Raw genomic sequence first — 17,537 nt, 5'->3', positions numbered from 1 at the left:
CCTTAGTTGCTCCGCGGCATGTGGGATCTTCCCCGACCAGGGCTCGAACCCACGTCCCCTGCATTGGCAGGCGGATTCTTAACCACTGAGCCACCAGGGAAGCCCTGCATTAATTCTTAATTTCTTAGAATACAAAAAATACGTGGCCAACATGAAGCATCATCATTCTGACGATGAAATGCTTTCAATTCTGTTCTTTATACAAGTGAACATTTCGTCTAGTTTAGCCAAGGAGCAATTTTATAAAGTGGTACAACTGTTTATTGTCAACACCCTCCCCCCCATTTTAATCTGAAATACAACCTGGGGCACATAGCCTCTAATTAAATTCATACAAAGTACAAATTATTGAATAGAAACCAAAATGCATTTCAAAGTAAATACCAATTAATGTGACACCCAATTTCTTCACCTTTTTTAATCACTCCAATGTGCAGGGCTTATGCACAAAGCATATTCAATTTCTTTTGTAGGATTCAATTAGAATATGCTTTATATTTCAATCCAAGAATCACATCCAATGCTTTGCAAGCAGGTTGGTTAGCTGTTTTTTCTATGTGATTCTTACAAAAAAAAAAAAAATCACTGATATAAAAAGTTCCTCTTCAAATTTTTCTGTTTAATTTGAGAAGAATTCTCATGATCTAGTATTTCTCTCACTTAATACATGGATCTGTGTTTCTTTTGACAACATCACTACCTCTTCTTTCCTTGTTTCCATGACAGTGAACACCCAATAGAAAACTATAGAGCCATCTATATAGGAATTCTTACAGCAACATCCAGTCAATCTAGTTTGTGAGACAAGGCTTCAAATAATAAAACTGTGTTCAGCAGCACTCAACAAATGGTTGTCTGTAAAGTAATAACTTGAACAGAGAGCAACAAGTGACTAATCGAGCACAGGAGTGGCCAAGTGTAGCTAATCACTTGCGAAAGTAATCAGCCACTGGATTTGTTTTGTCTTGGAGAGCCCAATGATCAAACTACTCCCAGAGAGAACACAGCAGGCTGAGCTGATTTCAGGAGCCATGATTATGGCATTCTGGTTACAGTATACTTGTGTGTCGTTCATTGGCCAAATACTAACTGAGCACCTACAATGTAGAGATACTGAGATTGGTACTAGAAAATATGAAGAAGGCAAAGTCTATACCCTAAAGGAGCTCAACATATTTTGGGAAGAAGAGCAACTCTGGTTCGTAACAGGGGAAGGAAGCTCTGATAATATATACCACAAATCATCACTTGATGCTTATCATACACGTTTACTTTTAAAAGTGAAAAACACTAATAAATAAAAAAGTTTCTTTTCAAACAATGTACAAGTTCCATGAGTGTAGCAGCTCCTGTTTTTACTTTTATCTATTCCCAGATTCAATTTATTTACATTGAGCATCTACCATGTACCAGGTACTTCCACACAGCCTGTCTTTCCTTTTTCCCAAGGTATCTAAAAACTGCTTTCAGTGTAACAGATATTTACCTTTAAAAAAAAAGCTCTGAACCAAAAAATTTCAATTTATACTTTATATGTTCTTGGGTTAAATATTTCAAAGGAATCTAATTGTGCGAAACCTAATAAAACCCTATTATTCAATTACATATTTTTACTTCAGTTTCTCATACCTCAAAGTTTACATTAAGCAATACTAAATAAAAGTAGTCTTCAAAAAGGCAGCGTGCAATGCAGGGTCTTTCTGGGCATCATCATGACTATCAATTATCAATGCAAAGATAAGTGCAGTAGTGCTGTAAATACTGACAGTGCTATCCTGTTGTTTAAGCTACCACAGATTTATGAGGGGTCCTTTTGTCCATAATGGCCGTACAAAAAAGGATCTTGACTCATTCAATTTCCAGGTCCTGAAGATGTGCGTGACATGAACCTCCTTCTAGGAAATTTCCTTTAGCTAGTTCTGTTTAACTTTGGTCTCCCTGCTTCTTTCACTTTGTTTGACAGGTCATTAAAAGAGCATTTTTAAGGCTTAGGAAACAAATTAAGTCTAGACAAGGGTGTTACTATCTCCTTTAATGCTTGGACAACAGGGAAAGCAAGAAGGCTAGCTCCTTGAGGGCAGGGGCCAGTATATCTGACTGGTCTTTGTCTTGCCCTCAGACCTCAGCACAGGGTGCTCTCTAAATGATTATGGAGGACGATGACAAAGAGTCTGGGCTGCTCTTCTGCTCTCCAAGGCAGCAGCTGACAGGTAATACAGGCCAGTGTGCAGCATGCAAAGCTGTCACTCAGATCCTCCATTTGCCTAAGGTAGCAGATGACTGGGTTTTGCATGCCTGGTTTACACTCTTCAAATATTTATAGACAGTTTTCTTTGCCTCAAGCCCTACTTGTCACTTAGCCAAGTTTTACATACATGGTTCTTTTAATCTTTCTTTAGAAATCAATCCCACTAAGCTTCTTAGTCATTCTAGTTGTATTTTTCTCAACATTTGGCTGTTTGTCTTTCTGGTGACTTATTCTGTTGAAATGCATGAAAATAACATACATATGGAGCAGAGAAGGGTTTAGTCACCTTTCCATTACAAGGGTCAATGCCTTTTACATACAAAATGAAATTATTTATCCCTTTTCCTTAAGTATGATCATGTTTAAAAAAAAATCATGTTTAAGTTGATAGATCAATTAATACATTGCAAGAGAAAGGAAGAAAAAGTATCATCAGTCTTACATTTTCTAAGGATGATATCATATTGTCATTGATTGAATTCTCTCATATGTCTATAAACCAATTAATTTAACCTGCAGTATCCAAACATGGGGGAAAATGGGAATCCAGAATAACGTGCTCAACACGGAGAGGATTAAGTGCCCATCTTAAGGTAGCTAGCTATCTACCTGTGGATACTTCTGGCTAATTTGAGCTTTTCAATGAAACAAAAACAAGCTAATTTTTCCCATTAGAAAAGTAATACAGTAAGGAAAATTTCAAATAACCAGAAATGAGGAAAAGTCACCTATAGTGCACTACTCAAAGACAACATTTAACATTTTTGAAGAATTTCATTTAAGCTTTTTTTTTGATGCGTTGTTTTTTCTCTCCCAATGGGCATGCTCATAATCATTTGCACAGTTCAATACCTTACTTTTTTGCTTAATATTATAACATAAAACTTCATGTATTACTTTGTCTTCAAGTCATAATTTTTAATGACTACAGACTATTCCATCAAGTAGATATGCCATAATTTTATAATTCCCTGTTGTTGGACATTTACATCATTGGCATTTTTTTTTCTAGATTAAATGGCATTACAAAGAAACTCCTTGTTTATAAAGCTTTTCTGTATTTACGATTATTCTTTGATTTTGTAGCAGTAAAATAAATGGATCAAAGGATACCCAGAAAATCAGTTTTGAAGTAAAGAGTTAATACAAGTACTATTTGAAGTGAAAAACACCACCTTATATACAAAAATTTGCCTTTTGGCTCTGATGCTAACAAGTGAATGCTCAAATCTCAGAAAGTTGTAGAAAACTGTCAAAGATGGCAAATTCCAATAAGTTAAATGTGGTACTCACAAATATGACACTTCTTTATTCACACAAGTATATTGTTGACCCCTTAGTAATTAAGCTTAAATTCTTAACCTTACCTAGATCTACCATCAGAAGACGAGTGAGGGCTGTGTAGAAGGTTGTTCGGCACCTGAAGTCACTGAGACTGTAACTGTCACTGATGCCAAGAAAGGGGAAGTGTTCACTCTGATGAAAGCAAGAGAGCATCCAAAGTTACTAAGCTTTACCTAAACTACCCGGAAAACTCTAGTCATTAATTAAAGGAAATAAGACTCACCGTGTGATTTTTTAACATGAATTTCACGGCATCTATCTTCACAAGTTTTTTTAAAAGGATATAGGTAATAGAAGTTAAGGAATCTGGGGAAATACAATGGTCTTATCAATAAGTAATAGATCAAAAAATAACACTGAACTATAATGGCATCAGTTTCTATTTATGAAGAATAAATATTTTTTCTAAAGAGTATTATTCCTATAGAAATGCCTTCCATTCTGTTAAGAATGAGAATCCATTATTAACCAGTGCAATTACTTTTCCTATCTTATACATATTCTAGTTATGGAAAGGAAGAATGACTTTTATAATTAAGACAAAAACTTTTTTACTATTAAAGCCTTGATAGTGGAAAATTAAAACTGACCCTTTTTACATTTTGGGTGTAACTTGGAACTTCTTTTCACTTAATATTATTTTATAAAAAATAATTATGAAAGATCCATAATAGGCTATCAAGAAAGAGAAAATTATTCAATTCTAAGAAACATAAGCTCAGTTAGTAGAAATCTAAGGAAGTTCTGTTTTAGATGAAGAAAATCAGAATACAATTAGGAGGATATAGCAGATTGCATGTCCTCAAGTGTTGAAGGACAGGTTTAAAGGGCCTAATATTTCTCAAGTGCCTACTAGTTGTAAGGCATTTTACATTTGTTAACCCACCTAATCTTCATAATTACATTGTTAAATATTATTTATTATGTCTAATCTGTGGATAAGAAAACAGAAGCTCAGAGAAATTAAGTTACTTGCCCAAGATTACACATCTGTGGACTGAGAGTGCTGACATTTGACCTGAGGTTTGATTACAAAGGCTGTGTTCTTTCTACTGTACCACATTATCACCTGAACAGTTCAACTCAGAATGAGCATAGAGTTGAAAAATCACAACATGATCACAAAGCCTAAATAATTTCTGGTTAATGCCGTCATCAAAGAAGGGCTGAAGTGGGTTCTAAGAACGTCTATTCAGGACACAGACACCCTCTGCTCTTACTTAGGGTTTACCCTAAGTGTTTTCTAGTCATGTGTCTCCTACTCTAGCTAGGGCACCTCTTGGGCATTCCCTACATACTTACTCACACCTTTCTTCAAGCCATAACAATCTTACATGGTTCCATTTATGTCCTAATGAAAACACTGGCTCTTTTCCTTCACATCATCCCCAAATGCAGATGTATATTAACTCTGTACAGTGGGGCTGATAAGCCTAATTTAAAATTGTAGTCACTCAGGTGTGGGTATAAAAGAGTAGAAAATGCACTGCAACAAAAGTTAGGAAACCTGGGCTTTCAGCTTGACTATACCATTCAATCAGCTGGATGAGAGTCTGAGTACTATACTCAGCGACGCTTAGCCTTAGTTTTCCTCTTCAACAAACGAGGATATACCCAAGCTATCTTGGGTTGTGAGGACTGTTGTAAGGATCAGATGATGCAAATGTCTTTGCTAACTGTAAATCAGAGAGGAGATACAAAGAAGCAGAGAATGAACATTTACAGAATGCTTACTACTTGCAAGGTTAATTCTCACAATCCCATGAAATAGATTCTATTTTTCAAATGAGGAAACAAACTCAAACAATGAAATAAAACTTTCCAAAAGACAGGCAATTAGGATGATTTACATTCAAGCCCCTCTGACTCTAAGGCAACCCATTCCAGTTGCATAGTAAGCAACTGTATATTTTGCTTATTTGTATATTATACTGTAAACTTTCTAAGGGCAGTGGCTGCATGTATGCATTTTCCTCAGTACACAGCTCTCAGTGGGTGCTCGATGCACTATGTGTTTCTGGAAGGTTGAAACAAGATCAGGGCTGATAGGTAGCAAGTCTTTCCCTGCTTACAAAGATGCAGATTTGATGATTTTTTCCAGTGTAAATCACTGAGTAGAAGAATTGCCACTCAAACTTCACTCGGTTAAACAGGGGTGGGGATCAATAAGCTAAGAAATATCTTAAGTAATTACCAAATACAATTCTCTTACAATTGCAAAGTTAAAAGTGACAGGGTCTATGGGTAATAAGAATGTTGCCATTAATAGGAATCTTCCTGTCAGTGCTGCTAATAAACAGCAAGTCATGTTTTGACAACAGAATATTTATGGTAGCAATAAACAGAACATTCACAGGAAGAATCTCATATGCCAAAGACACATTTTCTGCAGAATTGCATCTGTGCCCTTTGTACCAAGGCCAGCCTCACGGCCTTTTAATTACCTTCTAAAGAAAAAAAAAAGATTAAGAGTGAATTTTTTAACTTTTATCAATAAAGAAAAAAATGAGCGTTCATCTGAATATTTATATTCCCCTATAGGAATTCAGTTCAAAGCTAGTTATGGTCCTTAAGAGGATCTGTAATTTTTTAAAAAAGGTAAATGGATACGTCATCATTATAATCTTCATTCTTCTCTAAGAGACTAGGGTTCTTGTAAGTTGCACCATTTTAGTTGGGTGGCAGTACCAGGTTAGATTTCAGAGGCCTGTTGACAACAGTTTATAACAGTACACGTGGTAATGGTGGTTAACAGTAACAACAGTAGTAGAAGTCCAGTAGAGTAAGAGAACTTAATAAAGGTCCCACATGGAACTTATAAATGGTAGAGCCAAGATTCAAATCCAAAGTCCAAAGGTCTGTGTGACTTGAAAGTATACGCTCTTTTCACTAGGCTATCTCATATCCATTTGATTTTAAAGATGCCAAATGATTCTACAGAGATCACTAGCTTCTTGAGATACAACTGAAACTGGAACTAGGTCCCAGAAGCGACAGGGAAACTGTTCTTTTAGGAGGCATCAACTCATTAGTGAGCCTTCATCACATCCAGGACTGAGCAAACTCCATAACCTGGCCGATACTAACTTACAAACAAAATGCTCATAAAATTTCTGTCTGTATCCATGTGGTTATGAAACCACTGACGAAGGTGAAGATGGCCTTACTGATAGTTAGCATGACAAATGGAGAAAGGCAAAAAAAAGTTGAAAGAATGGTGTATCTTAGAGATGGTCAAAATTTTGAAAATCTGCATTCTTTGAAAAGAAGGATAACCAAACTGAGAATGCCCTGGTTTCTTAAGTTACAGGTACCACACACTTTAGCAGCTAAGGGGCACAGGAGCACCAAGTATGACTTCAATTCATGCTATCAAGTCTTTACTGAGCAACACCATATTTCATCAATCCTAAACCACCACTGATTATAAAAAACATCCTTATTATATGAGCTACTAGGAAAGAAAAAGTATTTTAAAATATCATCAACTATAAAACATTTTATTTACAGAAGTGTTAAAATGTGACGAAATTTCTGTTTTAGAATCAAAGAAGTAGTATATTAGATGCATGATATTCACTAAGCACAAGAGGGTGGATAATGGTATTGATCTAGGCAATTATGTAAAAGCCATACATATTTCCAAATATTATAGATAGAATTAGATCCTGATGATAGAAGAAAGTTCACAGATAAGAAAATTACCTGTTGGAAATTACTGTAGGTAATACAGTATAAATATACTGTAGGTATAGAGGATAATTACTGAAATATTAGTTTAGTTATTTCAAAAGTAGAATTATGCTCATGAACCCTACTAGACTAAAAAAATCCAAACAGGTATAACCAAAATGAAACATCTTAAGGGATACTAATAACTCTTATAAGGAATAAGAGTTAAGGTTTAGTATCTCAGTAGGAGAGGTAACAGTATGTTCAAAAGGCCTGCTATGTGATGAAGTTTTGAAACTATAGAGAAAGGAAACAAGAGTCCTAATCCCTAATAATTTACAACTTAATAGGAGAGAGGACTAGCCAATACTAGGCTATATTATATTAATCACCAGAAATATAGATAAGAACTAGGTGTCCAAGAACATTAAGAAAAAGAAAAGGAACGAAAATGAAGTATTTAGTAGCACCTACTATGTGACTGGATGAGTAGAACCAGGTGCTTTATTATTGTTAGATAACATAGATATATTGTTATGTATTTATTATCTTATTTAATCCTTACAAAATCCTAAGAGATAGGTAATATTCCCTTTCTACACATGAAGAAACTGAGTCTCAGAGAAATTAAATGACTCATTCATGTTCTTTCAGTTAACATAGTGACTAAGGATTATAACTACTTCAGGATGGCTCTACCAAGTTTTTAGCTAAACCTGAAAATTAGAAGAGACCTAAGTGAGTTACAATGGATCAAATGAAGAGAACAGCACATGTGGTAATTCAGTGAAAGATAATGAAGGGTGTCAAGGGGAAGGCAAAAATAAATTTCCTTGGCCCAAGTATAAAGTACAAATTGTGGTTGAGTGGTGGATCAGGAAATTAGTTATGGGAACTCAATAAGTCAAGTACCATTAAAGAACTCAAGTTTAAATCGATAATTTTACTTTGACCCAAGAAGCAAGTGGAAGTGACTCTGGGCTTTTGGGAAGAAAAATGATCAGATCAAAACAATACTCGAGGAAGGTAATCCTGTGAAGCAAGAATAAAGAACTGAGAGAAGGCCTGCATAAGTGGGCTACAGAAGAGGAGTAGAAGATTCTCACCCTTGATGCCAGCACAAAAACAAACAAATAGAGCAGATAAATTACGAGATGACTTTTCCAAAGATGATAGAGACAGCAAACAAAGAAATAAATCAACATTTCTTTTGATGAGAAATGTTAATAGAAGTATGCCTGAGGGATGTAGCTGAAACTAGTTTTATTTAACATTCTGAAAACCATCTGGAGATGGTGATATTCGCTGAAATAAAGCAATACATTTTAATACTGTTTCACAAAAGCAGAATTACTACGGTTTATTACTAAATATTTCCTGTAACAGACATACTCAATTTTACTTCCATCCTTCACCCTTATTTCATTCTAGACCCTTGTTTCATCTTTCATCCTTTAGTCTTTCCTGACCCCCCCACCTCATTCAGGATTCACCAAATCCTGGTGTACAGGAACTATGGGAGATAGTCCCAGTCTTAGAGAGTTAGTCTGAAGCCAAATGGAAGGAATTCTTTCTTTAACAGATAACCTGAGCCAGCTTCACGGGCGTCCAGACTATGCACTTGCACAGGGGCCTCTGCTTATAAAGGCCTCTGCTTGGTTCAATGCTCTGCTGCTGAGGACTTGAAATTCTTAATCATTTATGAACAAGGCACCCCACATTTTCACTTCGTACTGGGCCCCGTGAATTATGTATGTGGTCTTGCAATAACATGATGAAGTTATTAATTCTAAGAATTGTTGAAGTTAACATTATCAATAGGGTAAAGTGAGTTTGGATAAATTCATGAATTTATGTAGAACCCTTTAATGGGGTCTGTTTTTTAAAAGCTAAAGATATTTTGGGTTTTCTCAAACCTTTGAGGATGATGTAATAAGGGCAGCTACCAACAGAGGGCCTAACAGAAAATGAAATTTCCTTTCTCATTATTATCTATCTGAAACCCAGAGACATGTAAATGCTATAAATTTTAGTAAACAATGAATTGCAGTAGAAATACTGATCAATTATTTTTCAAAGGAAGAAAAATATGAAATAATGATTAATAAACAAACAGAATTTTGGATGAAATGTGATACTTCCCTCCCTCTTTCTCAGCATTTAAAATAAGTAAGTTTATTTGATAGCTCTGTATGACCCTTATTCTTGCTCCAGTTTTTCTGGCAGCTTCCTTGTCCTAATCACTTAAACAATCTTACTCCTTTCCCAATTAGATAGAAACTAGAATTTATGACTGGAAATCATTTCAAAGCAGGAAAAAGATCCCCAAGTATGAAATCTAACTATGGAGGGCTGCCCCAGGACAGAGTCATTTCAACTCTGTGCCTGTTAGAGAAAGTTATTTAGAATCTGGAATTCTTGAAATTTAGTCTTGGAAATTTAAAAAGTACATTAAAAAGTTACTAGATATGTTTGCTAAATGTATCATATATGCCACATGTAATGAATCTGCCGGGAAAACAAACTTTCTCTCAAAAAGGCCACTGGATTTTAAAATTACAATAATCTTACCAATTTAGAAAGCTTCAAATTTACCAACAGAAACCTTGGGGTAAATGCAACAAGGGCTTTCCAGTTAAAATCTGGGGACTTAACGTAATGGTATCCTCCTCACACACATTATTATTTGGAAAACTAGACTATTTCTAAAAACGTCAAGTCCGCCTTTTCCAAGTGAAGACAAATTCCCTTAGAGAAGAGCTTGTAGGAGAAATACCTGACTTTTCTGTTTAGGACATTCAGTTCTATTTTCTGATTAACTTAAGGCAGAAGTCCTCAAAGTATGGTCCTTGAGCCACCAGCATCACCTGGGAGTTGATGAAAATGCAAATTCTCAGGCCTCAGTCTGACCCCTCCTAAAACAGAAACTCTGTGGGTGGGGGTGGGGTCCAGGAATTTGTATTTTAACAAGAACTCCAGTGATTCTGATTATCACTAAAGTTTGAGACAGTAACTATCGGGGCCAGGTTACCATTCCAGGTTACTCTGCCTTAGGCAAGTAAACACAAGGCTTTTTACCGCTTCCTAAAAATGAGGATCTTTTGTGATTTCAATTTCCAAACAAGCAGTCAGATACAAGACCACCAAAGTTCACAGACTGGCTGTGAGGACCATAAATAATGAGTAAGATTCACTCTGAAGAAGATAAAAATAGAAAAAACAAAAAAATAAGTATTTGAAGACATGCATTATAAAAGTAATAAGGAACATTTTGAAATTTTATAGTAAGATAACATGCTTTTCATTTATTTGTTACTAGTATTTTAAATACAAATATTTTGAATATTAACATATAAACATACTTCCATTTATAGAGGCCAAATGGTGATGATTTTTATCTTGCATAACTGTTCCTATTGCTGAAGAGTGTCACCTTATTTTTAACACAGAAATAATGTATTGCTTTAAAACCAGGATTTAAAAACACATTACAATAAAGAAATCGATTAGAAACAACAAAACATGCATTAAGTAACCAGCAACTGCACTGAAATAGATACACCACTCACATATTCCATTATGTAAATGAATTCAAAGATATTTCATGACTGATCAGCTAGAAGGGACATAATGATTTATAATTCAAATAACTGAGCAGTGAAATCAAATTGAGTTAATACATATTTCTAAATATGCAAACCTGAAATAATTGTTAAAAAATATAAATCAATGTACCCAAGTTGAAATTATGCCTATCCCTTGGTTTAAAACGCTAGCTTTTAAACTTTTATCTAATAAGCTTTCTGAAAATACGATTCTTTTATTAACTTCAAAAAAGGAGTGCTCAAAAGCGGTAAGTGACTTGTAAAATAAATGGTTATAATCTTAGGATTAAAGAATATATAAAAGGTATAAGTGATAGGAAAGGATCTTTAATAGCAGATACAAATAAATTAGGCATTATGTAAATCATACAAAAAACAATACAAATCAAATTAATTTTATATTAGATTTCAATTTCAACCTAAAAAATAGGGGAAATCTAAACATAGATATGTGCTATAAAATAATATAGGCTTCTTTCCAGATAATATGTTCTCAAAATAATACATTGTGAAAAGGCCAGAGTTTGCAATACTAGGAAGTACTTATAAACCACTTCATATGTTGGAAATAAAGAGTATTTCAGCATTATTATTAAAAAAAAATACAGGTTGAGTTTTTTTTTTTTAATAAGAAAAAATACATATCTTAAAAAGCCAAAATGACCACTGGAATTGGGTTGTACATCACTTTCCAGTAAAAAGGAAAAACAGCCTGGACAGGTGTAATTTATCATTTTTCTGATTTAATATCAAAGAAATATATTAAAATAATAAAAAGAATCCTGAAATCCTCAAAATTTGTAGTGATAAATAGCCCTCCCTGTCTTTATTGCATTATACCTACTAACAGAAATATTGCATGGTGGATTTTGCCAGACAAGGACGATTATTTTCCAATAAAAAGTTGCATATTAAATTCCAGCACAAAAGTGGGTGTCTAATACTTTGGAAATCTTTTATGGTTTTGCCAAGGAACACAATTTTAAACTTAACTAATATAAACATATTCCTGGAGTGAACCTACATTAAAGATTTCCATCCAATGCCACCCATTTTCAGAATGTTGTCCTCATGTTAAAATATCAGCTAATCTTAGTGGCTAACTAAACCAACACTTATTTTTCACAACTCCTATATATTTGATAGCTAACATATAAAAGACAATCTACATACTTCTCTCGCATTGGTAGAAACATTATAATAGTATCAACTATAATCTAATAAGAAAGGATGATTCTGGTTTTAGATTTTAAAAATCTGCTAAAGAGAAATCTAAACATTTAATGTGTAATGGGAAATCTTATTTTAGAGTAAATAAGATGTTGATTTGGTAGAGGAAATAATCAAAGAAGAGGTCAAAAACCTTGTAATTCCCTTTCTATTACTCCTTTGTGCCTCTTAACTAGTGAAAATAATATTCGTTTCAACTGAAGAACAATGAAGAAATACTGATTCTTAGGAATTCAGTTTTTATAAAATAACATTTTTGGAACATTCTGACTTTCTTAAAATTAGTTACTTGTTTTTTTAAAATAAGAACGTCCTGACAATTATGAAAAATTATGGATTAAAACATATGTGGTTTGTGTACTTTCTTATATATCCATTTATAAACCTGGATGGGTATAAACATAACTTTAACTAGTTAGAAATCTATATATCCATATAAATTCAATTGTGACTCTGAATAAAATTTTCATATTATATAGGTAATATAAATCTTTCAAAATTATGCATTTACAGATAAGGCTAAATGAAAGGCTTTTTCTTAAAAAAAAACAAAAAAAAAAACACTTGAAAAATTATAAATAAGGAAAATACCTGGCCAACAGAATGCACTTGTTAGGTTGTTTATGTACATTATCAGATATAGTAAAAAGGATATCCAACAGAAAGGTCATTTAGGAACTGAAGAGTCCTTGAAATGACAGGCTCACATCTTCCCCAGTATTTAAGGTTTGTAACACTAAATATGAAAAAAAAGTTTTTAATTATAATGAAGGTATTTGTTTGTGTAGGGAGAACATGGAAATATACATACACTCATGTCAGTTAAATGACCTAAATCACAAATATCTCATAAAGTGGGTTTAAATATCAATGGAACATTTTCTATTCTTTTCATAGCATATTCAAAATTATATACAAGCAATGCACAATGAACACTGCTCTCCAAATGGTGTATTATTCTATAAATTTAGTTTTGTAAATTAAAAAGTTGCCTAAATGTTTCACAGAAGAAACATTAAGTTTGTATCCAAAATAAACATAGTAGGGAGTGACAACAGGAGTTACAAAGGAAGTCAAATAGAGACTCACAGTTACTGCCAAGAAGTGAACCATCAAATTTGTGGTTCCAAAACTCACTTCCTATGATCATGATTGTTTATCTAGCTTTGTTCTCTGCAAGTAAGATAGTGCTACCTATCTGTTACACAGATGAAGAAAGATGTCAAGGGGAGGCATAGAAGTTTAGGCTAAGTGTACAAAGTTATGTCTATGACCATAAACTAGTTAATTTTGCTAATATTGTAAGGATAATTTAAGGACAGTTTCCATGAATATGTCTCTGATAGCCATGGGTTTCTACTGGAATCAATGAATGCCCTGTCTGAAGGCAACCAAATCTCTCTCAATGATTCCAATTTGCAAGAATCTCTTGAGTTGGTCTTTAAAATTGAGTATTTTCTTTTTAATTAAAAAAGGCGGTCCAATTGAACTGAAGAGTCAAAGTCTGTAAACTTTCCAAAACCATGTTTTGATACTGCATACTGCAGTAGTATGGATACCTTGACAAATAACATCTTTTGGATGGTGAATTTTAAATACGTGAAATTAAGTTTCAGATAAGAACAATGCTACCATTCTAAGAATTAAAGCATAATTTAGAAAGTCTCTTATTAAAAATTAATATTTCTGGAGAGATTTAAGCACAGTACAAAGGTCAAAGCAACACAACAACAGAAAAATCAAAGAACCAAAGCAGGAACTCACATTTTCGTCATGAATGTTTCTAGAACATGGTTGTCATCTGTTATTCCTAAGACTTCTGACATACGGGCATATACCTGCATGAAAACATTTATTGTTAAAAACTTTATCATTAACATATATTTTCAAAAGACTATTCAAATTGAACAAACGTAAAGATTTAATGCATTGTTGCATCCACACTGATGTAGGGAACGAGTGGGGAAAACAAATTAAGAATTTAAAAAAATTTTTGTAATTTAAAAATTTACCCTCCTCTTTCTCTTCCAGGAAGCACCTCCCTTATTTTGAAATATATACACACCCACATAAACCCACATTCACATACTCATTTTATTCCCAGCATAGCACATAACTTTTTTTTTTTCTCAAAGTGGTAATAAAGCATCCCTTTCTCAAAGGCAGGCGTATGTATGTAAAGGGCTGGAAAGTGGAGTGCCTCAATAAAAGATTCCAACATTTAAAAAATTTCCATCTATTCCAGATTTTAGCAAGCCATCAAATAATTCAGGATTATGTTAGGCAGCTATAAAGATAAGGATTTCAAAAATAAGAGGAAGTTAAAGAATTTATAGAAATTCTCCTCAAGTATCTCTCAATAAGCTCCCCCAAATATACAGATAGGTCTTACTTTCCATGCTGAAACTGAAATCCCAGGCTCAGGGATTCTCTGCTGAGTACATCGGGGCCTGGGAATCCACTAAGCTTCCCACTAGGGAGTGATGGTTGCAGAGTTTGGGGTGTAACATTTCAGTTCCAACCTAAGCCACATTGAGCTTATAAACACATATCCCACTACAAGTGGGAAAATGCCACTGGCAGCCAGTGGAATATTCCCTCTAATAGCCTGGCAAAGCTGAGAGGTGGGTTGACACCTTCATACTCCCTGATGCTCTGGTATGATTCCAGGTTATCTCTGCCAGACACCAGCTGTATGGGATTTCTCTTCTCTGATTTGATTCCCTGTGATTGTGTTCTCTTCCTCTCTCCTGATCTGCCTATTTCCTATGGTATGGCAACTTAGCTTTCACTCCCTCTGCCTTTTGTTTTTCATATGTAAACACTACCTTGATATAATGTCATAGGTTGTGAAGGTGAGATAAAAATCACAGGACACCACAAATCATCCAGAGTTACATGGTGATACAGGGGAGGAAAGCTGTTCATTGCAGAGATCTCATGTTTGGATTTTAAACACTATTCAGCCAGAAGCTTGTGTTCCAGGCTTTTGACTTAAGTCCTACGACCAGGAGCTCCTCAGGCCAGTAGAGTGAATCAGAGGGAGAAAGAGAGGGAAAGGAAGGGGCAGGTGAAAGAAGGGGCAGAAGGGTAGAGGGGAGAAGCTGGGGGAGAGAGAAAGAAAGGAAGATTGAGATTCAAGTTCCTGTTGCTTCTCCTGCTAACTTCTGAGCCGTAATTGAAAAGCATTTCAATTCCAGTATCTGTGACTTGGCTCATGAGAGTAGGCCTTTATCTCTTGTAAGATCAAAGCTATCACTGTTTTTGTAAGATGTCTGCTGCGAAGAGGGAGCTAGGGAGAAAGAACCTAGGGAAGTTAGTTACCACCAAATCCTCAATCATCAGAAACCTTTAAGCCCATAGAAGGCTCAAAGGAAGAATGGTTGTAAAAAGGGAAGTTTCCCTTATCTCAACATGCTCCAAAAGCTCTCTCATGAATGGGAGTAAGTCGGGCCCCTTGGAAAATCTGATATTGATATGACTATGGCACACAAGGCTCTTCACAACTTGGCCCCAACCTACCTCCTCATCTATCATTTCCCTCAACCTGAAGCCACAATGAAATACTCATGAAATACTGAGGCTTCTCATGCAATTACAGATCTCTATGAGTTCATGTGCTGTTCATTTTTCCTGAATCAGCCTTCTTCCTCCTCTTGCCCTGATTCTCATTCAAAAGTCATCTCTGAAGCCTTCCTTCCATTTCCAGGTAAGGTAAGTTGTGCTCTCCTTTATGTTCCTATAGTGTCTGGTCCATTCCTCTGGCATGGTGCTTTTCACATTGTAATTGTTTGGGTGTCCATCTCCCCTACTACACTGTATTTTTGTAAAATAAAATTTTACACTTTCAAGACTTTACAAATGTTATTTTTTATGGCAAAGATCAAATTAATCTAATTTTGATTTTGCCCATGCCACACTGAATAACAGAAATGTAACAAAAATGTGATTTTAAACATTAAGACATTTAAACATATTAAAAATATTTTTTAAATTGATAGTCCCTGCAAGGAAGTTTTCTATTGTGTCTCTGGCATTCAAGAAAGAAGGACTCTTAAGCAGGCAGGTCTGTTGTGCTCTGCTGTCAAAACAGCTTCTCAAAGCATCAGATTTGACCCAATAAGATACTGGAAAAAACAGTCAACATTGACACATGGCAGTGCTTTAATCCACAATTATCCTTGTAACTTGCACCATTCCTTTTATCATCCATTAGCTTTGATTCCCATTATCCCATCTAGAACTGTGTCAACGCTTTTGTCCCTAGGGATTTCTCTCCACTACTAGGATCTGACAGCCAAGCTTGAGTACTAAACAGGATCATTACCTCTTAAATCCACTTATCTGATCTACTGAATAGTAAATTGAAAAGCTCATTAAGAGCAACAATCTGATTTGTTTTCACGTGTGACAGGGTCATTTAAAATCAATGTATGATTACTGCATTTCTTTTAAAAGACCGGCTCACATTTTCCAAGGCACCTTATCATTCAGAGAGCATGCAGATAATATGAAAACGTCTTCGAACATTTGAAATGTAGTTATACCATAGATACACATAATTTGGGGGTGAGGACTAATCTGTCCAGTGAGGAAATATCTATAACATTATTTATCATAAAGCACAAGTCAATGAAAGTTTTCTACAGAAAAAATTCTTACACAATATTTAGGGGTTTTCAACATTTTCCAAAACTTCTATCACTTTACCAAAAATAATTTTTATGACAGCAAGAAGAAACTACATCACAATACATACTCATTTTAGGGAAAGATATAGGAGTTGGCGTAGGAATGCAAGAAAAGGAAAAAAGTTCACTTTTAGTTCATAGATTCCTAATCTTTTATTTCATAATCAATTAAGATAATTTGATCATAGTGAAAAATAAGCAAAAATCTAAGAAATAAGAGACTAATAAGCCCATTTGTGTTATCCTTCTCTGAAGGATACAATGAAGTTGAATAAATCGTTATGCTTTTGGTTATGTGTTTCACATAACCTAGTTTTTGCCTGTCAGCCTGTGCCTTCCTCCCTTTCTTCTTCTTCTTCTTTTTTTTTTTTTTAATATGCCTGTCTTTCTGTTAGACTACAAACTCCCTGAGGGTGGAGATGATGCTCTGTCTTTTATCTCCCATGCCTAATACTCAATAAATGTTTGTTAACTGAATAACAAGAATGTAATGTTAAAATGTGTATTTTGGCTGATTCCATTTCATTCATAATTTTGTAACAAAAGGAAAACAACCAATAAGAGGTGTGTTTTTTTACGAATAATTTTTTTTCCTGTAAAAATAATATATTCCAAATTCTACTCACTCAGGTGACCACTGGTAAAGTTTTGTTATTTAAAAAGATATAGTTCTTTAAAATTTTTATTATTTTTTAATTGAAGTACAGTTGATTTACAATGTTGTGTTAGTTTCAGGTATACAGCAAA

General features: G+C 34.5%; 1 protein-coding gene across 1 annotated transcript in view; it reads right to left on the bottom strand.

The window, feature by feature from the left end:
* Positions 1–17,537, bottom strand: part of RANBP17 (RAN binding protein 17) — a 307,370-nt gene that overhangs the window by 80,905 nt on the left and 208,928 nt on the right. The window contains exons 15-18 of the mRNA XM_061188467.1: positions 13,864–13,937; positions 12,755–12,835; positions 3,816–3,879; positions 3,616–3,724 (exon numbers count right to left, since the gene is read on the bottom strand). Of these exons, the coding sequence (XP_061044450.1) occupies positions 3,616–3,724; positions 3,816–3,879; positions 12,755–12,835; positions 13,864–13,937 (328 nt within the window). The remainder of the gene's footprint in view (positions 1–3,615; positions 3,725–3,815; positions 3,880–12,754; positions 12,836–13,863; positions 13,938–17,537) is intronic.

The sequence above is a fragment of the Eubalaena glacialis genome, chromosome 4 (assembly GCF_028564815.1).
Source record: "Eubalaena glacialis isolate mEubGla1 chromosome 4, mEubGla1.1.hap2.+ XY, whole genome shotgun sequence".
In the NCBI taxonomy this organism is placed as follows: domain Eukaryota; kingdom Metazoa; phylum Chordata; class Mammalia; order Artiodactyla; family Balaenidae; genus Eubalaena; species Eubalaena glacialis.
This window is presented reverse-complemented; position numbering and strand designations above follow the sequence as displayed.